At 37.5% G+C, this 22,699-nt stretch overlaps 4 protein-coding genes across 6 annotated transcripts in view; 1 reads left to right on the top strand and 3 right to left on the bottom strand.

The window, feature by feature from the left end:
* Positions 1-22,699, top strand: part of LOC110838480 (trypsin-1) — a 98,421-nt gene that overhangs the window by 12,389 nt on the left and 63,333 nt on the right. The window lies entirely within an intron of this gene.
* On the bottom strand, positions 321-6,001 carry LOC110838478 (acyl-CoA desaturase). Its single transcript, XM_022081687.2, has 5 exons — positions 5,785-6,001; positions 4,544-4,674; positions 3,103-3,308; positions 2,158-2,340; positions 321-1,952 (listed from the first exon to the last, which is right to left on the bottom strand). Exons 1-5 carry the CDS (start codon positions 5,954-5,956, stop codon positions 1,538-1,540), a joined length of 1,107 nt encoding a protein of 368 aa, XP_021937379.2. The 5' UTR covers positions 5,957-6,001; the 3' UTR covers positions 321-1,537.
* Positions 6,861-12,559, bottom strand: LOC110838479 (venom peptide isomerase heavy chain). Its single transcript, XM_022081688.2, has 7 exons — positions 12,422-12,559; positions 11,085-11,187; positions 9,446-9,629; positions 8,635-8,840; positions 7,615-7,841; positions 7,336-7,393; positions 6,861-7,142 (listed from the first exon to the last, which is right to left on the bottom strand). Exons 1-7 carry the CDS (start codon positions 12,494-12,496, stop codon positions 7,021-7,023), a joined length of 975 nt encoding a protein of 324 aa, XP_021937380.1. The 5' UTR covers positions 12,497-12,559; the 3' UTR covers positions 6,861-7,020.
* Positions 13,420-20,206, bottom strand: LOC110838486 (clotting factor G beta subunit). Of its 2 annotated transcripts, none has more exons than XM_087355438.1 (8): positions 20,094-20,206; positions 18,785-18,842; positions 17,736-17,901; positions 16,656-16,861; positions 15,317-15,469; positions 14,580-14,806; positions 14,328-14,385; positions 13,420-13,872 (listed from the first exon to the last, which is right to left on the bottom strand). In XM_087355438.1, the coding sequence occupies exons 1-8, from the start codon at positions 20,172-20,174 to the stop codon at positions 13,733-13,735; spliced, it is 1,089 nt and encodes a 362-aa protein (XP_087211564.1). In that variant the 5' UTR covers positions 20,175-20,206; the 3' UTR covers positions 13,420-13,732. The 2 variants fall into 2 exon arrangements, with proteins under 2 accessions (XP_087211564.1, XP_021937391.2); XM_022081699.2 differs by lacking the exon at positions 20,094-20,206 and adding an exon at positions 19,848-20,044.

Genomic DNA, 22,699 nt, shown 5'->3' with positions numbered 1-22,699 from the left:
GTACTGAACCTGTCCGCCGAAACCCGCGTTATATCGAGGTTCCACTGTGTTGTATAACAAGGGCAATATTTAATTATGGCTGTATTCTGGGTTATTGCTCCGTGCAGTGAAATAGAAGCTTACCGGCATTTCATATCGCCCTGATGATGATGGCATCAAACACCTCTGAAGTGTCAGTGGACTTCTATTGCACTGCACGGAGCAAAAAACCCAGAAGACAAACAGCGGAACCCAGGCGAGCGAAGACAGTTTAGAACTCGCAGCGTAGCAAAGCCAGCGACGCTGTACCAGTGACTAGAGCAGCGCAAGGGGGGGGGGGGGGAAGGAGAAGTCCTTCCATGACGTTGAAGCATGCAATTTGTTTCTGTTATTTGTGTCCAGTTATTCTTTCTGATAAATTAAATTCATATTCTAATATCAAAAGGATGTGAAATTACACACATCTTCGTTGGTTTATTTTCCACGATGCAGCCTCATAGTGATGACTTTATGTAAAACAGATGGAGCAACCAAACAGCGGTGGACGTTGATCGCAAAGCCGATGCAAAGATATGAGAATTTTACAATGGGTAATAAGAGTTTTGCTTCACGCTTTGGATGTTCATATTTTCTAACCAAAGAAGACGCATTTATTAATATTATTGGAATAAAAAGACCAAGTTAATTTATGTTAGCATGTATTTGAAAATAATTGTAAGTGTAGTTTACTTGTTTTAAAAAAAAGTACAAAACTTGAAATGTAGTTATTATTATAAAATGCTATGCTAAAGATTCTTGCACAAAAGTTAATGCAGATGTTTATTATTAGTACTTGTGAAAAAAATTTAATTGCGTTGTAATATTAATGAAAACCGATATATGCAAATAACATACAAGTAGAGACCTCTAACATTAAGACAATGCAGTGTCTCAGACTGATAATGAGAACAAATTTCTTCTCACATGATACAGTGTTTCTTATATAAATAACTTGTATACTAAGCAGTGTTCCCTTGTCCGTCTGTCTGTCCACGCGCATGAAACTCGAGAACGACTAATCGGATTTTTCAGATATTTGATATCTTGGAGTTGTGCCAAAATTTGTAAAAGTATTAAAATTGTGCTTAAAATCGGCCACATACCATGAAGACATTCACGAGTTTGCTCTCGCGGAAATGACTGGGTGGGGAATCACGAGGCTCCCTTGATTACCGTGGTTATTATACTTACCATGGTTAAAGATACAACGGCAGGTTCTGACGAACGCACCAGAATTATTACGCTATGCTTATGATTTTTAAGTTGTTAATTTAAAAATATAATGGGATTACAGACTGAGTTCTACTTCAGATTCTAAAGTCGTATGTACCACACTTCACAACAGAAAATGTTTTGCAGTAGCCTATGCTATGCCAGAGTAAACGATATTTTAATTCATATAACATCATACTGTGTTTGATTTTCAGGGTAAACCAGGGACTAGTGTAAAAAGAGCCGACATTCCTACATGTTTTATTGTTGATACACCAGAATTTTTTCAGAGTCTTGTCTGTGTAATTCATGCATTTGAAGTGTTCAGTCTTCGTGCGGCAATATTTTCATTCGTTGCTTTAACTACGTTGTTATATGCACGCATGTCGCTTCTTATAATTTCTTCTCTACAATTTAAAACCTTGTTGGTGCTTAATTGTGTCTCCGCGTCGTCAGATGAATCCTCTTTCCACTCACAGCTCAACATGTGACTGCCATCGCCGAATTTCTTCACCCATTTGTTTACCAAATGTTGGGGAGTTTCTTTGAGATTATACGCCCAGCCTCTTTTTTCCATTAGTTGTATTACTCTTGAAGACAAATCGTGTTTATGTCCGTACTCTGACGCACGATAATCTGACGGAAATGTGTGATGAAAGTTGTGCCAGCCTTCTCCACACGTTAAAATTGATACAGTGCTGCTCTCCACAGGTTGAATTTCGCTGTAGTACGAACAAAAAAGCACAGTTATTGAGGATCAGATAATCATCTGGCATTCTTATATTTATGAATTTATTTTTAAGAGTTTTTTCCCCATATTTTCTGAACTCATCTAATCACAGAACCCCCCTACCCCCCAAGACAGTAGTGTTTCATCTGCACTACATCGCTCGAGGAGGAGGAGAATTTGAAAATAACTTTTCTTACCCGTTGTAGGGTCTAGTGCCGTAGAGGTGGGCCGCACTGTTAACGAGCCATGTGATGTTGTACACTACCACACTTCGTAAAATGAACACGCCTAAAATTGACACCCGGACCGACTCACCCCACAGTAGATAGGGCAGGGCGACGATAAACGTGTTAATAGCGCCGTATAACAAGTAGTAATACCTGGAAAAGAATCACATTCTTGAACTTTTGTGCGTTCCCAGGTCTCCACGCTAAGGGGCCGAATTCAACTACTGGTCTCTATGATATACAGAGAAAGTGTACAAAATCCTGGGGAATGAAAATGTTATGACTTGTCTTAGTGTTTATGTTGCATCGTCCGTGCCTTCGCAGATATAAAATAAATAAGAACATGTGCTCTACATGCAATTAAATGTAACAAAGTTATTGCAATGAAACTGTAAAATAAAACGTCGTAGAATGTGTAAAAGTCAGAGACCAAAAGATCTTGTAAATAACATATCAGAACATATCTATGTTTGTAGTTGTTAATAATGACGTATATTAAAGACAGTGATCACAGGAGTGATTAAACAGAAACATTATCACGAGTCAGGTATCTGATTTGCACGCGGTCTTTCGGTTTGTATGTATTTTAGGACAGTTCATAGGTGAAATTAGTCAATATAAGAATCTTGAACATTCTCATTTTTCAGAATATTTTTTCTCTTAGCTTCCTCTTTAAATACACGAAAGTATAATTTTATTCGTTGTTTTATATGGGTGTTAAATTTGGTCTCTCGTCCTAAGGGAAGAGTGTAGGTTAAGGGTATATGAGGAAAAAATGTTGATTAGAATGTTTGGATATGACAGAAGAAGAAGAAGAAGAAGAAGAAGAAGAAAGAGGATGGAGATAACTGCATTATGTGATATTTCGGAGTATCATTTCATGTGACGTCTCTTATAATCGTCCAGGCAACTTACTTTTTCTGGAACATTATAATTGGATCCGCTTCGAGATCAGAGAGGTCGAGGGTTTTTCCTTTTGCAATAACCTCCGGGTGTTTTCGTACCATCAGCCAACCGCAGTGCGAGAAGAAGAACCCTCTCTTGGCGTTGTGAGGGTCTGCGTCCGTGTCCGAATATTTGTGGTGTTGGCGGTGATCGCGCACCCAAATATACAGACTGTTCTGGAAAGATAAAATAGACACAATTTGCTCGTGACTTTGTTACTATATGTCCATGGATTCAGCTGAAAAGTCGAAAAACAGGTATCACTCATTGGGTTGTTACGTTTTTGTGGACGTTTAGGTAGGTACAGTATCAGTCGTGAAGATATTCCTCAGAATCACTGATACACGCCTACAATTTCACAGTACGTTAAAATCCGTGTACCTACGTTTCGGAAGAACCTGCTGCCTCCATATTCAGATCTATGATTCCTCCTAAACGTTTCTATCTACTTAAAAGTTCATTAGGTCTTACAACTCAGGTGGCAGCTAACACTGACATTCTCACCCTTGTGGTAATTTTATGTCTTATAACCCTAGTTTTTTACCCGGGAAACGGAAGTAGCTGAAGTGTATGTTGCGTACAACAAACGAGACATTCTTCTTTGTTTAAATATTTATCCCATTATTTTATGTAAAACATTTATAAGTACAAACCTCTTTGTTCTGCTCTATTTTTCTCGCCGACGTACTGTTTAAAAGAAGTACTAGCCGACACCGTAGCTGCTAGCGGAAAACTGAACATTTAGTTCCATTTTCGTACAGGCTTGTGGAAGCAAGATATGTTTGTTCTATTTCATTTTTCTGTTTTGCTTATCGTTATACAGCCATAACGTTTATGAACTTCTTAAATATCTGCTACGGGATTAGAAACTGACTTTTTTTTTACAGGATTAGCATCTTTTATTGTCTCTAACTCACAAAGGTGTGTAGAGGTACTGAGTTTAATAGCATAATTTTATCTAGCAAAAGCACGAGAGTCGCAAAAGGTGGACAGTTATGAATTATTGGCAAGGTGGCCAACGAGTTTGGACGATTTTCATGACACGAAAATATACATCACGCATCACAAAACTTTCTGAACTACTTCAGATATATAAAAACATTGTCCGTTTTTTGTTCTTAAGAACCAAAATATTTTCTTTTTGTCAAGAAGTAGTGAAGAGTAAACTGTGACGTCAGAGTTAACTTTTATGTTTTTTCATTTAATTGAATTGTGTTTTGCGTAGCGAGTCTCAACATCCTTGATATTAATTTATTATTGCCTCTGAGAAATCTTAGCTCTAACAAATTATTTAGAATTGCATCGCTGTGTTTTATTCCATGACACATTCTCGAAACAACTGTGGAGTCATTGTATTTACAGTGCAGAAACAAATCAAATCATTAGCTGTGATTCACTCGCCAGTTCTTACCTCTCCTGTCATGGTGAAAAACGCCACCAGAAGACACCGCAATCCAAATGTTGCTTTAAATGATCGATGCGCGAAGCAGCGGTGGGCACCGATTGTGATTCCAGCACCGCAGATAATAAAGACGATAAAACCTGCAAAACATGAAAGTATTCAGATGTTGTACAAGATTTCGTTTTGAGTTCAGTCGCTTGTAGGTTAAAAATAGACCAAATTGATTCCCACAAATGTGAAGAAGGTTTGGCGGATTTGAAAGGAAGAATCAATCGTCTGCTACAAAGGAACACGAAGGTCTTTAACTGTTTTCATAAAAACCCGCCTTTACCCTAATCTGGCTACATCCCACCTGACTGCATAGATCAGGATATTTCTTCATAAGCTTATAGTTACACAGGAGATTGAGAAATTCATAGCTTTTATGTACCAAGAAGATTTATTATTGACTTTAAAAATCCTACCGATGGACTTCATCCTAAGCCGACGGAGTCCGGTTTACGTCCTATTCATTTAAGGTTCCATTTCTCATCGGGAGGGTTTTAGAAACGTTGCCATAAACTTGACAATTATGAGTGAAAAAAATATCTGTATGAAAATATTACTGGTCTAGAGGCACTAGGAGGATATTACTAAAACCAGTGTTGAAGATATAGGTTTAAATATGTGGACGGGATTGAGCTGTCTCAGAATACGGCAATAAACATTAGGACATTAAAGACGTGGAATTTATTGATTAACTGAGGGATTATAAAGTTTTCAATTTGAATTCTGTTCCATAAATATTCTTCTTTGTTTAAATAATTTAGACTTAACAAAATTGATGTCAGAGCATGTACTATAGCTTTCGATTAAACACCATAAACCAGCTGTATTACGAGCAAAAACAGAATTTGATCATGTTCTAGGATGTGTTTAGACCACCTATTACTTAGGCCTATGTCGTTATATAGCTGTCAGTTCATATTGCCTTAGGCGGGTCCTTTTAGTAGACATCGTAAATGCGAGGTAAACTCGAAATCGATCCTTTTTATTTGTGTTTCTTCGACTTGTTATGAACGAGAAATATTTTTCATTGTCATGTGGATAATTACAGACGCAGTCTGTAATTCGCAAGGAGCAGAAAAACAGCCCGAGGGGTAATTGCAACGTTTCCAATCTCATTCTTCACCTGAAACATTGTCGTTAAATGAGGTAACTACGTAAATCTAGATAAACGTAAATATATTAAATAATTGTTTTCTGCTTACCATATATCCAAGTCAGCAATTTAGCAAATGTAATAGAAACGTGTAACCCGTACAGTCCTATAAGGTGCATCAGCAAAAGTCCTAATGCATTTTTCCACACAATCTGTTGCTTTATTTTAATTTTAACTTCTTCGTTGGGTTTAACAGGCTTCTGCAAGGAAATTCTATCCATGGCGATTAAATGAATAACGCCTCTCGCAACAAAATTATGATAGACACTGGCGTCTTCTTACAGAAGTACGCCATATATTTTGATTAACTTTCTTATATAGATTTCATTAACAGAAGTGAAAGGAAAAATGGGACAGTTTACGCAATTGAATGCCTGACTATTCATATTATTTACATACAATGTTATATTTATTTTCAAACAGGAAGTTAAATTTCTCTTTTTGCTAGATGGGAGCATACGACTTTATAATTTTGTAAGGTATGTAATATCCTTAAAAAAACCGGAGTAGCTCAGTCAGTATAGTGATTTGACTTCGATTGCACGATTGTTTGATCCCCGGCAGGAGCAAAGATCTTTGTGTCCGAAAAGTCTGAGACCCACTCGGAAAACCATAATAATAATGAGAGATTTTTGCCCTGATGAAGGTGTTGCATTACTTATTACTTATTTTTCACCTCTGCCAATTCCTAGTTTTGAATCATAGCAGTTTACTATTGAATACATATTTACCCAGATTATATATATATATATATATATATATATATATATATATATATATATATAGTCTTCTTGATTTACGTTTCGGTTGCTATATACTGTCGCGTCTGAATTTAAATATTTTATTTGAATACTAGGATGAATATTTATATTAGGTGATTCGTTGTAAGCATATACACATATTTTATGTAAATAATCGCCTCTCATTTCAGTGTCCTTCCCAGAAAATTTAATCAAGATCAATAACTTTAAATTAGTAACTTTATTTAAACAAAGAAACATACAAAGGGACAGATAAGAAAGACTGATGGACGCTTGGGTTCTATGAAAGACTAGGAATATCTTGAACAACTGAGCTAATATCAGTTTCTCCAGGACTGCGCTCCATAGAATCAATAATACAAAATAAATTGTTTAATTTATTTACAAGATTGCTTGTAAAGTTCATTGTATATTTGTTATAAATGTCCACAAGCTTAAATTACTCATCAGTAGGAACACGAAGCAGATTTAGATTTATCTTTCATTATTTGTAATAAACGTGATGCCACAAAGTGTAACATTTTTCAGTTGGTACAATACACAGAATCCTGGGTGTTGGCGATGATCCATGCTGTAAACATGGGTACGTTAGTGTACGTTCCAGGGTAGTGTGGGTGAGCGCAACTGATGCCGTTTGAAATAATACCTGAAAATAAATACGACTATAAATTGCCTTTTTTATTCCCATTGTCTTCATTTAGTAATAATATTTTTATTTTCGTCTGAAATACATTGCACTTTCTTGTGTGTATAATTTATTGCGAATATCGTCAGATTAAGAATTAGATTTTTCGAACAATACATAATACCATTCAAATGAGAGTTTCGATTTCACATACCTATTATTTCATATCTTCCCCCTTTATTTATCACCTGAAGTGGGCCTCCACTGTCTCCCTGGAAAAGTGACACACGTGCCATTCAATTAAATTAGTTACAGTCACGAAAAAACCAAATCTCATAAATTAGTTAATAGTTTAGGGATCTCAGGAGAATTCTATAACCTGTTAACAATTCGGTCATTTCCTATGTACTTAATCGGTCTGTGGTTGAAAGAACGTAGAAGATGCGAATGTGTATGTGGATTAATTGATTAATAATCAAAGAACAGCGCTGACCTGGCAGGAGTCCTTGCCTCCTTGAGGCACTCCTGCACAAAACAACGTGGAGGGTAGCTGATCAGGGGTGTATCTTGACTTCATAAGGCATTGCGACCTGGGGATGATGGACAGCTTAACCTCCTGGAGATAGCACGATCGCTGTGGTGAGTGGTATGTCAAGATTCCCCAACCCAGAGCAGTCGCTTCTTGTTCTGGTAGCTGAATTGACGCAGAGTTTCCTAAAACTGGCGGATACGTAGCGTATTATTGTTCATTACATTAAGTAGCGTATGCTATGAGTAAACCACAAAAGATGAGTTTTGGTTTAGAGGTTTATAAAGCGCTGTTCTTGGGATTCATTTAAATTGACAGCGTATAAAATTATAAATATATGTCTGGTAAAAATAATGTTGCAATGGATAATATTATTTCGTAGAAAAATTTTGATTTCGAAATAATCTCAGTATAACGTGGACTTCAAATTATCGGTTCGTAACATATAGGCTGTGTCAGCATTAGCTCGATTATTTAAACATAATGCACCGCAATATAATATTTTTATATGCATCTAGTTGCTATTGATTTTAAATATCACATAAGAAACTTTTCAAGGCCTCTCTAGATGGGCTCACCCCATATCTCCTTTAGTTCATCTCGGTTACTGGACTCGTCCAAATCTACCGCGCATCGTGTTTACAGTGGTCACATCTGACAAGTTGAGCTGTATGTGTTCCTGCATGAGTAACTCAGTACAGTGGTATTAAACCTTTTCTGTTCGCGTACCCCCAGATATAATTTCTCTTTAACTTTGTACCCCCAAAGTTGTTGGTGTATAATTCAAGTTATACATAGTATATAATCTACATCTAAAATAAATTAAATAAATTACATTACTGATTATTCAGTTTTTATCATAAAATAATATATATATATTAAATTTCACGCCCCCCTAAGATGTCTTCGTTTACCCCAGGTTGAATACCACTGACTTACTAGGCCTGCTTTGGTGTCACGTGATAGAACATACGTAGGACTTACCCCATCGCGGGAGACAGATGGGCCTTACAACCTCGTTGAAGGTAAGTCTCATATTTAGCTTCAAGAGCATAATGTCATAGGCGTAAGCACCGGGGTTGAACTGAGGATGCGCTACCATCTTCTCGACTGAGAAAATAGAAATCTTGTTGTCGGGCTCACAGTAATTGTGCTCTCCAACTATTACTTTGAGCTCCTCTTGACGATACCTGAAACGACAACGCAATTTGATATAAATGTAAGAGGACAGACAAATATTGTTTTAGACCTAGCCTTTTGCACTAACTCACAGTACAAAGACCAAAGAGGAATTAAAGTGGGACAATAGTGGAATATTTTCTTTGCATGGTTGGTAAAAATGCTGATGCCCCTGATCATGTTATAGCTCAAGGTTAGACCGTAATATGCTGCTAGTCCATTTTTGCCGCGTGAGTATGGCATAAAGATGGTTGCTGCACTAGAGGTTCGATCAAGGAACGAGCAGTATTAATGCCCAGTCTTGCAACAATTTCTGCAGTAGTTACCGTACAAATTTCAAGAATCATTACTTGAACACGCTTTATGTTTCATTTGTTTGTGAATGTGGATAAATTTTGTATACATTTCTAATCTCAGCCACGAATATCCGTGCATGATTCAATTATTTTTCGTCGTACATTATATTTTATTATCCTTAGCTTAGAAATGGGATGTCTGCTAGAATGAATGGATTAATTAATTGATTGCTTGATGCGTTAACGTGAAGTCAGTTGAATGCAAGGAGTTTTTAAGGTGGGTTGTATGTAGCAGTGGTAGCCAATCGGTCTCTGCTCACCTGGTTGTCGTACAATGTGCTGCTGTCAGAACGTACTGGTCACTGATAAGAACGCCACCACAAGATGGGGTGTTGTTCCCTGTGATGAGAACCATCCACGGGTAAGCATTTTGGGGTGCCGTCTCTCCCCCAACTATGCGCGTATCTTGCTGTCTACTGCTGTTCAAGTTGGGTACCCCACAGGCTTGAATAAAGCAGATGCCTTAACGGATTAACTATTGACAGGATTTAACTGCACGGGCAGAATCTGTTAAATGATCGGCTGCTCAGGAAGTTCCCTTTATTTCGTTAAACCCAAAGGTTTCAATACAAAGCATTGGATCATAATCCGAGCCAGTTTAATCCATTTCAAAATCTCACTCATTTATTTGATATCTACTACAATATTATCCTTCCATATATAGAAGCGATATTTTGCCTTTAGTTTCTTAAACTAAAGTGTTTGACAAATTTGTCTCTGCTGTCTAATCCTTACCCATGTCATCCTGTTTGATCTGATCAACCATGATATTTGGTAAACAATACAAACTATGAAGCTTCTTATTGCGCTTGAAATTTTCTCCCGTCTCTTGTTTATTTCTTCTTTTGCATTCGGATATTCTACTGAGCTTCCTGTTCTGAACGAATCTCAGTCTGTGTAATTCCCCTAGGACTAGAGACCAAGTTTCACATAGAAGACATAAGATAATATGCAGCATAATTCTGAAATGGATGACACAAATGCATTCCTCGAATTTAACTGGCTTCTAACTTTGTTATGTATGGGAAACTGATTTTGTTACTTTCATATTTAAACAATGTCAGATTTTATAATAATTTATTAGCTGTCATATTATTGCTTTACCCTGGATTGTGGTGACGAAGCATGAACATACCTAACGCTATAACGTCATGGATACGCAGAATATGTAAGATGGAATGGAAGATATAATAAATATGTATTGAACGTAATACAGGGCATTTTATGGACACATGAAAGTAGGCTGCAAGGACCTCTGAAAAGTCGATAAGCCCCAACCAGCCGGCACTGCACAACATCATGAAGGCAGTCATGTTCGCATTTTAGCACGACGAGCCGTAGAGTATTTCACCACGCACATTGACAGTGCCATCGTAATTTAATGGGGTGTTAGTAGGCAACTGTTGCGCTGATTCCTGCATATTTTGAAGGTTTATTTAATTGATGTTATGACGTTGTTAGTTTTATGAACGTCAAAGCTTTCTTTCTTTAATAAATGTATTGAAATTAATAGGACAAATAAATAATTGTGACGGTTTTAAATTAAAATGAGAATTATGTATCTAGGTTTATAGGTGCTCTAAATTAAGAACTAATTTAACCAAAGTCATATTTTAAATATTCACGCCATTCTTGTGTGGCGGGATTGGGTCATAACCTGTGTAAAAGCTAATTTACATAACCACGTGACCAACCACTCACAATGTGTGTGTAATACCACTACTAATGTGGGTACAATTTATAACTCAGTGTCTTCAAACGGACACGTGTGTGATAAACAGTTGGTGTGTAAATAGTAAACACAAGGAGAGAAAAACTGGCTCTTGTTATTAAGAGATCTCGGTGTTGAATGTCTTAGAACGAACATGCGTGATAAGTTGGTAGACTGAATTTTCTTACCGCATTGCTGGCACTGCGGAACACTGTATGACGGACACAGTTTTATTTCAGCTCGACATTTGATTCTCGCTTCTTCTCTGCTTCTGTTACAGGATGATTGAACCTTTGGGGGAATTTGAGATTATTGTTATGGCCTCGGTGTGATAAAATGAACAAAGCATCAAATAATTGATACAGCGCTGTATAATATTAAATTAAAATTAAAATTATTTAAAATACATACCAACAGGTTATGTTAGTTATAATAATAAGGCATTAATGTAATTTATCTAATTTGTGTTAAATATATTGGGAACAATCTATTGTGGACGTGATTCATACTCGTAGTTAATTTTAAAATTACGAAACTCCCCAAATTCATATATAAAATGCAATCACAATTTGATCAGTAGTCTAATTAAGAAGCCAAAAAACTGAGGGAATCATGCTAGAAGGATGGATAATGTCAGAAAAGCGTAATGATGATGTAGTTCTGCACAGGGATAGAAACAGTTAAGTTTTGGCGTATGAATACTAATAGTGCACGTATGTTAAACGAAATAAGCGTAAGAATTTAGATTTCTGTAAATCAGTCATTTTGTTGATACGCCTTTCTGGAGTGATGTCGTCGATATCAAGCGTAATAGAATGCAGATGGTGGTACACATATAACGCAGAGAAAATTCAATGGAAAGTTTTGTCCACGTCATTTAAAAACTTCGTGTGATTGAAACTTCTGTATTAAATATTGGTACTGTAGGCGTAATCAGAGCGTGTCTGTACAACATTTTAATAAAAGCCGTAAAAATGTGGAGGCAGTGCTTGTAAACGTTGATTTAATTCTTTGAGTAAAGTGGACACAATTTTGAATGAATCGGCCATTTCGGAGTTGACCAAAATTGGTTACGTGACTTGAATCCTGTCTTACGCGGATAAAAGAACGGACATAATAAAACTTGTATTTTTAAAAGAATTATCTTCGGAACGCACATAAAATGAAGAGAGGTGAAGATTTGTTCTTAATGCTATGGGTGGTGTAGTGTGATTTAACATTTCCTTCCTGTGTTGTGTCGTTCAGATAACTAATATCATCTTTTGTTTGTGGATTACTACTGTTTATTTTAAAAGTTTAATTTTCAAGAATTTATTTTAAATTAAATGATGATCAAATATGATAGTAATTCAGAGTATAAATGGATAGTGATTCTTAAAGATTAGTCAATTAGAATGTTATAACTTACCTTAATTTTCCTATAATTGAACTAAACGGACTTCATAAGAGTGGCTATAAATCTTGCAATCTGAGGACGAGGCCTTGAGTATCAATGCTGCTTAGTTTTCGAGAGTTAATACCTCACCTGGATTTTCTGCATCTGATCTCCAAGAATAAGCAACGTAACGACGAACGGGAGCAACCACCGACTATTATTCATGGCAGTTCGGTAGGTGGAATAACGTACAAATACATCTCCAGTCCTCTAGTCGCTTCCAGAAACGTCAAAGTCGAAGTATGACGCGAAACAGATCACGTCTCTGACTATTGTACAACCAGCCTTATGTAACACGTCCCATTTTAATCAAGTGATGGTTATGCGGGTTAGCGTCACAGTTTTGTTTCGAAATAATCATAATAACTAAAGTTTTATATATATATAAATTGTTTGATAACGTAAAAGGTGGGTACATAGTACACTGTAACTAAGCGTAGCCCTAGGGAGCCGGATGCAATACTATCCACAGACTATTAAATTTGGTGCTAGAAGGGCGTACATGATCGGTTTGTGCCTCCGTTATCGATGCGATTTGTGGTGTGGCAGCGACGAAAACCCGGGCGCCTGTTTCTGTGACGAAATCCAGAACGTCGCATTATTATGTAAACTGATGTGGAAAGTTAAATATCGTACGTTATTATGTGATTCAAATGTGACTGTTGTATAGGGAGATATCCTAGCTCTGAACTGTTCCAGTTACAAGAATTTCAACTGTTTCTTCTAATTATTCGTCGGCCCCTTTTGTTTATACTAACAGAACATCGGGAATCTGTCTTCAGGCATCCTTTGTTTCGACCGAACGTCGTGGACGAGTAGTTAAGATTCCTGTTCCTTATTCGGGAGTTCCGGGTTAAAAACCTAGGGCCGAGACCTGATGTCCTGAAAGTTTTCGTGGTTTTTCTCAGTGTATTCCTGCAAATGTTGGGATAATTTATTAATTTTGGCAACGGCCTCTACCTCCCATGTCCTTTCCAGTTAAATTTTAAGTAATCATCCGATCCCATCATTCGATGCTGTGTATTTCGAGCTAGTAACAGCATCGTTAAGTAAACTGTAACTAAATAAATAAATAATTACACAAGGCATTGTTTATAAATATTTAAACCTTTTATTTTATATTTTTATTGCTGTACTGTTATCTGCTATTTATAATTCTTGTGTAGTATCTGTATTACATGCACGATATTCCATGTTACAATTTTTAAAGCACAATTAGGAACACATGAAACGTCCATTTACATTGGAACTAGATGCATACATATTTATTTCTAATTAATAATTTAACCAAGTCATGCAACTTGGACTTAATTCGACATACATGAGAAACTTTGCTGTTCCTTATTGCAGCCGCTTTCAAGCACCTCACCAAGGTTTCACGAAGTGAACCATAGGCGCTGTCTAGAAACCGAATTTTAATATTGATGAACAATAACAGGCATTAGGAGTGTTGTTGTGTATCCAGGACACGTAGCTGTTGATTCTAGTATAGAGAGTTGGCAGTGTTGAATTAACACAATCGTTGTTAGCAGAAAGGACGCCTGAAACACAGATTCATATTAATATAAAAACGATGGTGAGTCTGGCGTTAAGAATAGACTATCGTATCTCATGCGCTATTACTTCAAACAGCCACAGTTGTATCACAGAATCTTTCGTTTGATTTCTCACACTAAAATCGGCAATAACAGTATGTAAATATTTTGGAGTAAGATAAAGTCCTGACCACTAAAAGCAACTTGCCCCAATGTTGCCTTTTTCTTTAACACATGACGGCAAAAATATTGCGCACACTTAGTTATGTTGTGTCGTAGTAAGTAGTGTGTTTAAACGAAGTGTGAAGTTCTTTGAAGATGGTGCGTTATATCTGAACGAACTTTAACCGTATTAATCGTGCAGAAAATGTTATGAATTGTATTGTCATGTAATCTTTGAGAGGAAGAATGGATGGTCATAATTTAATAATTTCGGAAGAAACTTTTAGTCTGTATCTTACCGATTAGTTGGTATACTCCACGTTGATCTCTGAATTGGACCGGTGCTCCGACGTCAGTCTGAAATTATGTGTAAACAAAGTGTAAATAAAATATTAAATATGTGGATAATATGTCTGATCATATAATTTTATATTATTGCATAATTCGAATTAAAATCTGTTTAGAATACAATTTACGTACCTTAAGTGCCAAGTATCTCTTTTATATATAATATATTAATAATTGTACTATTATAAAGGAGGTGAACTTACAGAGCAAAGTTGATTTGGAGCTCCACTAATTCCAGCACAGCCTGTGTCTCCTGATATTTGTTGAGAATTGACGCTGGCATCCGGACACCGACCTTCTCCTAATACTGGAAGGCCTAGCTTCTTGGGAAGACAGACGTCGTCAGGGGGAACAGTTGCTTGTCTTCGTTTTCGGGAATTTAAGTTTTCCCAGAAACCATCGTCTTCATTTTGGAGCCACTTTTCATAACCTAAAATAACAAACAAATTTGATCAGGAAATCGTTCAAAGGCTGCGTTCCATTTATATAAATCTGTGTCGCAACCCTGATTGGCCAAAGTATCTTCACATGTTTCTGTTCTATCGCAACTGTCGCCATTAATCTTAAAATGCTAAACACAACAAAATAGTCATTCATCTTATGAGACCCAATAGCCTGAAAATACGGGTTAGAACCAAATCCAATATCGACTTCATGTCAAACATGCACAATCTCACAGTGGACAGTGTCAGGACTGTTGTAACGGTAAAGGCATACATTTTTCTTAGATCATAAAGCCAGTTACAGTGGCGTAGAAACCAGACTGGAGAAGGATAGACCGAACTGAACCTTATTTAATAAATTACATAAATTAATATAAACACACAGGAGGCAAAATCTAAAGTAACTCTTTTGGGAGATCTGTGCTCCATTCACTAGTATAATGGAATTTTACTTTAAGAAGTTTTGGCATGCCGCAAATAAGGTATGAGCGGCCTACCACTGTTTGTATTCCTACGTCTTCGTCCCGGGGTGGTGGTGGTGGTAGGGGCCACAGTAGTGTTGGCTGCCGTTGGTTCAGTTGTAGTTGACGTGGAATTGGGATTTTGACCCCAACTGACAACCGTCGCTACTTGGCCCAAATACTTCGCATCTGTAAGACAAAATCTTACATGATTGTACTCGTGATAAAGTGCGGCACAAACGGGGCGGAGCTTTCGTGTTAATCGTGTTAGCCTGGCTAACGCTTTGAAGAACGAAAAATTGAAATTCTTCCGTCTTATTTTAGTGGTTCAGAGGTACTCCATACACTGTAGCATAGCAAATTCAATGCATCGTTAGCCAGCTCCAGCGAGACAGACGTTGGTATCAAGGTAGTCGAAGCTTACGTTCGCCGGGAGTAGCCTCACCTTGATGGATAACGACTTCTGGCTGGCTGGCTGAAGATGGCTGACGATGCATTTTATCTGATCGGTTTGCTGTGTTGCAGTGCATGGAATACCACTGAACCACGAAATTAGGGCAAAGCGTTAGTCGTTTTGACATGTTTTACACAAACTCGCCACCTTTGAGCTCAATCTTAAGGTGTAAATCTGTTGATAAAATTAAGCTGGCAGTAACTAATATCAAGGAACCGATGATAGTTTCCCCATTGCGGGGCTTTCAGGCGATGAGCGGATTGACGGTTCATGCCATAGATCAGGCGATTAGACGCTGGCTTCTCACTGTGGAGACCAGGGTTAAATCCTGACTTCAAGTGAATTTCATGGTGGTCAAAGTCGCAGTGGAGCAGGTTTTTTCTGAATTATTACGTTTTGCTCTGCTAACTATATCCTGTCATTACTCCACACTCATTCTATCACCGCCCTACAAAGTGGAGGAATGCCCTAAGAAAGTAGCCATCCAATAAGGGGCGTCATCTCTGACCTAACACTTGGTTTCTATGTAAAAAGAGTTTAGTTTCGTTAGGAAATTGGTGGGCAATGGTGAATAGATATTATTAATTCTCAGGACGTGACTGGAAGTCTCGCACCGCCTCTGGGATCGGATTGAAATATTTATATACATTGTTGTCGTAATAGTACATCCGTAGTAATGATGCTGGCATAAGTAGCGGTAATTATAAAAATAGTAGTAGTAATAGGCCTATTATTACCGGTGCTTGTAATGAGTTTTAGTAAGTAATCAGTTTTTCAGCTGTAGTAGTGGTGGTAGAATAGCTGTTTATCAGTCATAATAGTACTTGTGTGTTAATGTTAGTAATAGTTTATCAGTATTAATAATAGTATCGGTGGAAGTAGAAAGAACAGTAGATTAACGTAAGAGACGCTGTATCTTACTAGCATCCGGGAGACAAATTGGATTGATGTTCTGATTAAAGGTAACAGGATTAGTCAACTCTAGAAGAGCTATATCATGGTCCCCTCTGCGCGCATCGTAGTTGGGCAGAACGATGATGTTGGATACGCTATCATTGACAGAAGAGATGTCCACCCGACATCGGTCATATGCACCAAGTGTCACTTTCACCTGATATGGAGTTAACCTGAAAAAGAAATTACATTATCATTTTTATAAAAAATAACATATTTTTTTAAGAAAGCGTAAATTAATGCAGAAATTTATATAAACATAATTTAATTGTATTGGACGTAGTCTCACAGAGCGAAATTAAACACCGTCGCAATGGAGCCGATTATGTCAGGTCATGGGACCATGTGGAAGGCACCCGATTGCCCACTGTTTTAAGGGAATGTCCCATAATTCGCTTGTAGGGAGGGAGAAAAACTGCGCAATACTTCGGCCAATATAGGAATCCTCAGGAACCAGCATTGAATGTGGGGCCTCTAGAATACGAGGCAGTTAATATGCAACGCTAGAACATCACACATCCTTCTTAAGGGTGCCCTATATACGGTGCCTGTAATAGTATAGTAAACCTTTAAAATAACCATTTCAGTTGAATATCCGTCGTGATTAAGGCATTTAAGACAGATTTGCTCTCTTGACTGATAACATAAGCACGTCTTTCTGACTTCCGTGTTCCCATTTGCACTTACGTAAATAATTTAAATTTCAAAATATAATGGCCTGTCACTTTGCTGAGCGTGTCGTTAAGATTTTAACTTCGTCGAAAAAATCACAACAGGATTTTTGCCTATAAGCTAACTTAATATAAGCGATCGACAGCTTCATATGTGAGCTCTCATAAGAGACGTTTCCTTTTATGTCTCATTGAGCCGAAAGTTTTTTGTAAATTTGTTTCTATTGTGTAATATTCTTATTATAAATATCAATGACAACAAAGGTGGTCAATTATCATGTCACTTTGGATGTAATATGACGGTCGAAATAACTTAATTGTACTGTATCTGCAAGTCGCGGAAGATACTAGCTTATGTCGTATTGCAGTCACTTACCCAGCCAGTGGTCCATTAGCTGTAATGATATATCGATCATTGATGAGCGCCCCACTGGAAACACCCGTCCCGTTGAGAATAATGGCCGCCAGCCAAGGAAACTCATGAGTCTGGGAGAAATCTCCACCCTGCAGACGAGCAGTTACACGGTTCGGTCGTCCGCAAACTGCGAATAACCAAAATAACTTTTTCTCATTATCCAACTTTTACCATGTGGCGGCTTATCGCTTAGTGAAGCATCAGGGACATTTTACATTTACCTGGCCTACAATTAAAAAAGTTAATAATATACCGTGTAACGGTCAGGAAATAACTGATAAAGTTGACAAAGATTAATAACTAATTTATAAGATACCTAAATGCTTAAAATATGGAAAATATTGGTATAGAAACAAGGTCGACGTTATGGAAAAACACGGTTCAGAAATATCTCACTGTTATTTCCACACTTTGTGAATTATTGTTAAATGTATAGAAACTCATTTTAATTCAAAATGTAACTGCACACCAGTTGAAAAATATTGAGAGCCCTTACCTCAAGAGGTGAAATCAAGCCTGCTTGGCACAAATACCATCACACGTGAGATAGGCACAATTAAGGGCATCTGCGGATGACATTGTAAATAACACGACTGTGTTCGTCTAATGAAAGATTTTGTAGCATACACAATGCAAATCAACACAGATTTAAATTTCACGGAAACAGTTATTCTGAATTAATTGAGATCAATACTATAGGTCTGAAATGAGACCCAAACACTGTGCTTAAGTAATGTATTTAAGTCGAGACATTTGGTTGAAGCTTCTTTATATCACCTGGACCAAGATTTACATTTTACTATATTTATGGTCTGTTTTACGATGTTGTCAATAGCACATATTAGCGTCGAATGATAAGATGAGTCCTGTATGCAGAATTGGAAATAAATACTTCAAAGAACCACACGTCCCATAATTTTAATATTAACATAGTAACACGTGAGAAAAGCCGGCTGCCTTGCATTTGACTAGCCTTGCAGTAATTGCATCTCCTGGCGTGGAATACTCACGGCAGTTGCACGTTCTCGGTTTTCCAAAGAAGAAGGAAAACAATCCTTTCCCCTCACCCTGGAAATCAGGGAAAATATATACATTTTATAGCCTGTAAGTTTACGTATACATGAGAGGATTATAGGGTATTTGTGCATAATAGGCCTAATGTAAGACACTTTGTATTTCTCTCCATTGCAGTAGCATTCGGTATACGTACTGCAAAATAGGTCTAAGCGTGTAACGAACCTTAAAAATAAGTTTTATGTTAGAGGCCCATATTACTATGTTTGTAATATTTAAATTATCATCAGTATTGCTTTAATATTGATATAATTCAGTAAGATTTTTTTAATTTTTAAGGAAATTCTAAATAATCGAGCCACTTCATATAAAATGCATAAAAATGGGATTTTTCTTTCTTGTTCCAGGTATCTGAAGCGTTTTTCTTCCAAAATACAAATAAAAGAGATGGGCCCTTAATTATCGTGAGCTGTTAAGTATATCACATAAGGCCACATTATATACAGTATCACCATTGTAAATTTTGTTCCTTTGTTCTTAATTGTCTCCAGGCAAATTGCGAGATAGTTATTTACGGAAGTCCACGCGGCTTTTTTTCCAATTACATAATTTGACGTACTATGATTATTTCGTTTAAAACAGCGTCGAGTAAACGATTAATAATAAATTACCTTAATTTATTTATTCCACGCATTATCAGTTTTCCACTGAATATTGTTGGGATAACGAAACTTGTTTGGGGCACTACTTCATCTTCTAATGTTCAGATACGTTTTCTTTTCAAATTTTACCTAACATGGACTATATCTTTTTTCTGCGAAATGTGACTCTGCGTTGTTATCCTATTTTAGTTCGTTCAACAATTCCCATTCTAGAAAAGAATTTGTTTTAACAAATAAGGCAACAGAAATGTTATTAATGTTACTTGTACTTCTTGTAGCAATTCGATGTCTTTCTATTTCTAATTGTGTCACCAATGCATATTGAAATATCACGTTGACCATGAAAAAGTCACAGAACACTTAAAACGAACGTTAAATTGTATCCTGTCTAACTTACCCTTCTTGATTTTATCAACCTAATGCTCACCGAAGAATACCAATTATGAATCTCCTCATTATACAATTTTCTTCGTCTTCCTGTTGATTCTTTCATCCTAGGTCCAAATATTCTCCTTGGCGCCGTGTTATCAAACACCCTCAGTCCACCAAGGTATTTTAATTAATAAACGAATAAATGCATTCCGTACCTGAAAAGTTGGCAAATTAAGGCCGATATGTGTAGAACTGAAGTAAGTGTACTCACGTTGGAGTCCATAGCTTGTGAAGAATGTAGCAAGTAGAGAGCCACAGCCAACGCCAAGCTCGTCTTGCTGGTAACCATCATGATCGACCTGCTTCCTGAAGCAGACTGACTGCTTGCTGAACGCACTCTTCAGCTTACATTTAGAAGCAATAGAGGTCATCGCCATAATCTCATAATTGTTTTGCTGATTGTCAGAGCTTAAGTTGGCGTTTCACAAAAAAACAGATTGGTGCAAACTTCTCAGGTAATATACGCGGAAGAAAATCCCGTGACATTTCAGTGATTCATACTTACTAATTTATCTCATGAATCAAGAAATATAAAACACATGTGATTTATAGGTATGTGAGAGCGTGTGTGATAAATGTGAAAGTTAAGTAGGAAATTACGTGGAAGATGTTGGTTTACCCTATTTTAAGGCATTGTTCCAATATCTTCCTAGAAAAAACTGTGGAAAAACAGTAAAATCTCTCCGAACATCTGCCTTCTAGTAAAGGATCGAATCTAGGACCTTCAGAATAAGAAAAAGATTTGTTAACCACTCAACCGCGATATTATGTCGTCTCTGTGTTGAATCTTGTTTTTGCATGGTTTGTCTCACGTCTTCCTGTCAGGTCTTCTTATTTCATAGTACCAAACTACGACATTAGACGTACGAGGTGCGATCGGAAAGTTTCAAGACTGCGCGTATAAAAACCCGTACATTTATCTCAGGTAATAAATTCATCCATCACCCTCGAAGTAGTTCCCCTGGGAGTGAACACAACGATCCCAGCGCCGCTGCCAAACCTGGAAGCATCCCTGGAAATCTTTCTTTGTCAGCCTGTCAAGCACCATCTGCGATTCTGCCTGAATCTCTTCTATCGTCTCAAATCTCCTTCCCTTTAGCTGAATTTTCATCTTTGGGAAGAGGAGGAAGTCACACGGAGCTAAATCCGGCGAATAAGGAGGGTGCGGGATGACGGCCATAGTGTTTGAGGCCAAAAACTGGCGAACTTTGAGGGCGGTGTGCGCTGGCGCGTTGTCATGATGCGTCGCATGTGGAGTTCTTCCTTTAGAATCAGCTGACAGGTCCCATAGCCTATCCCAACAATGTCGCACAAGTCGTTGATGGTACGACGTCGATCATCGTGAATGGCTGACAAAGAAAGATTTCCAGGGATGCTTCCAGGCTTGGCAGCGGCGCTGGGATCGTTGTGTTCACTCCCAGGGGAACTACTTCGAGGGTGATGGATGAATTTAATACCTGAGATAAGTGTACGGGTTTTTATACGCGCAGTCTTGAAACTTTCCGATCGCACCTCGTACAAGAGGTTTTCCGAGTGTCCAGATGTTACAATCTGATGTTTCGGTCAGACGCTCTGTTCCAGCGCCGCATTGCCTCAGTTGTGATCTGACGTTTCTGTACGGTGATACAAAGCAACCATGCATGCAGTTCAGGAATTTTCCTGTGGGGCTGAGGGAAATCGACGAGCAAATCAGACAAGACCACCTGGTCTCACGACCGAGACTCGAACTTGGTAACTCCAGAGGCAAGGAAGGCGCTGTACTACATAGCTAAACGTAACCGTTGTGGTCCATTATTTCCGAACACAGACGTGTCTATACTGGCACGAATGCTTCATATAACGCGCTGTCAGAAGTATTTAGCGGAATAATTTCAGTTATTCTTAATTGTCCGACCTGAAAGTTCAATTTTTCTTGTGTTCCCATTTCCTGCGTGCGTGAGGTTATTTCTTAGGATTTGTTTGTATTACGTAGCTCAACGAAATATGTTATGGGACTCGTTTGATTGTAGTTACATTTATGCAGGTATGTAGGTGTAAGAGGTTGCTGACAAGGAAAACAAGCGGGTATTATTAGCTGCAGCGCGTTTCGTTCTCATGTGGGAGGTGCCCGGTTTATATCCTAGTCAGGGACCGGATTTTTCGAATTTTCTTTCGAGTTTCTCTAGGCCAGTGCTCTAGATAGTTCCAGCAGTGTTCCACAGCCGGTGTGACGCCACACCGTTTCAGTTGCGCTTCGAATTCTTTTTAAAGAAATTGCATATTCGCACGTTGAAGTTAGAATATAATGTTTAATCTTTCGTAATTGCAATTTGCAATACACACACTAGTTTATCATCGATTGTCTTATCCTACAAGTGAAATGTTTTATTTTCGTATACCTATGTTCCTATAAGGAAAGTATTTATTTTTACGTATATATTTATGGCTGTGTATGGTTTCGTACCCCCCTTTCGTGCGGCGATATTTTGTGGTGTACCTTTATGTGCCTTTGACAAATTTATTTCTAATATATTCATTACTTTTTTAATCCACCGTTCTGTACCCAGTGGCGTTTCTGAAGAAACATTCCTGCCATCTTTCTTCTTCTAATTAGTTCTTTGTTTAATTACAACACCAGAAACCATTCAAAAACAGAGTTATTTTTTAAGTTGTTAGAATTTGAATGAAATTATTAGTTTTTGGCTTTTTCCTACTAATTCCCGTGTTATAACTCCACAAAACTGTTTAAAATTGCGTCATTTTAATATTGTCGTCTGTGTAACATTCGTTACTGTTTTATAAAGAACTGGGTTTTATATTTTGTGTACAGTGACAGAC

The sequence above is a fragment of the Zootermopsis nevadensis genome, unplaced genomic scaffold (assembly GCF_977971745.1).
Source record: "Zootermopsis nevadensis isolate Lab colony 2312 unplaced genomic scaffold, Znev_1.0 Znev_ptg000024l, whole genome shotgun sequence".
NCBI lineage: Eukaryota > Metazoa > Arthropoda > Insecta > Blattodea > Termopsidae > Zootermopsis > Zootermopsis nevadensis.
Note: the sequence above shows the minus strand (reverse complement) of the source record. Positions and strands in the feature narration are given on the sequence as shown.

Excerpts from the sequence above, each read along its gene's own strand:
- LOC110838479 (XM_022081688.2), bottom strand. The coding sequence starts at position 12,496 with ATGAATAATAGTCGGTGGTTGCTCCCGTTCGTCGTTACGTTGCTTATT. Across the intron at positions 11,188-12,421 it reads ATCAGATGCAGAAAATCCAG|GTTCAATCATCCTGTAACAG; the intron begins GTGAGGTATTAA and ends ATTCCCCCAAAG. Across the intron at positions 7,842-8,634 it reads CATCTGTCTCCCGCGATGGG|TTTTAGGAAACTCTGCGTCA; the intron begins GTAAGTCCTACG and ends CGTATCCGCCAG.
- LOC110838486 (XM_022081699.2), bottom strand. The coding sequence starts at position 19,943 with ATGAAAGAATCAACAGGAAGACGAAGAAAATTGTATAATGAGGAGATT. Across the intron at positions 15,470-16,655 it reads AATTTGTCTCCCGGATGCTA|ATGCGAAGTATTTGGGCCAA; the intron begins GTAAGATACAGC and ends TTTGTCTTACAG. Across the intron at positions 13,873-14,327 it reads TGGAGTATACCAACTAATCG|GCGTCCTTTCTGCTAACAAC; the intron begins GTAAGATACAGA and ends TCTGTGTTTCAG.
- LOC110838478 (XM_022081687.2), bottom strand. The coding sequence starts at position 5,956 with ATGGATAGAATTTCCTTGCAGAAGCCTGTTAAACCCAACGAAGAAGTT. Across the intron at positions 2,341-3,102 it reads ATTATAATGTTCCAGAAAAA|GTATTACTACTTGTTATACG; the intron begins GTAAGTTGCCTG and ends ATTCTTTTCCAG. Across the intron at positions 1,953-2,157 it reads GGCACTAGACCCTACAACGG|CGAAATTCAACCTGTGGAGA; the intron begins GTAAGAAAAGTT and ends TTCGTACTACAG.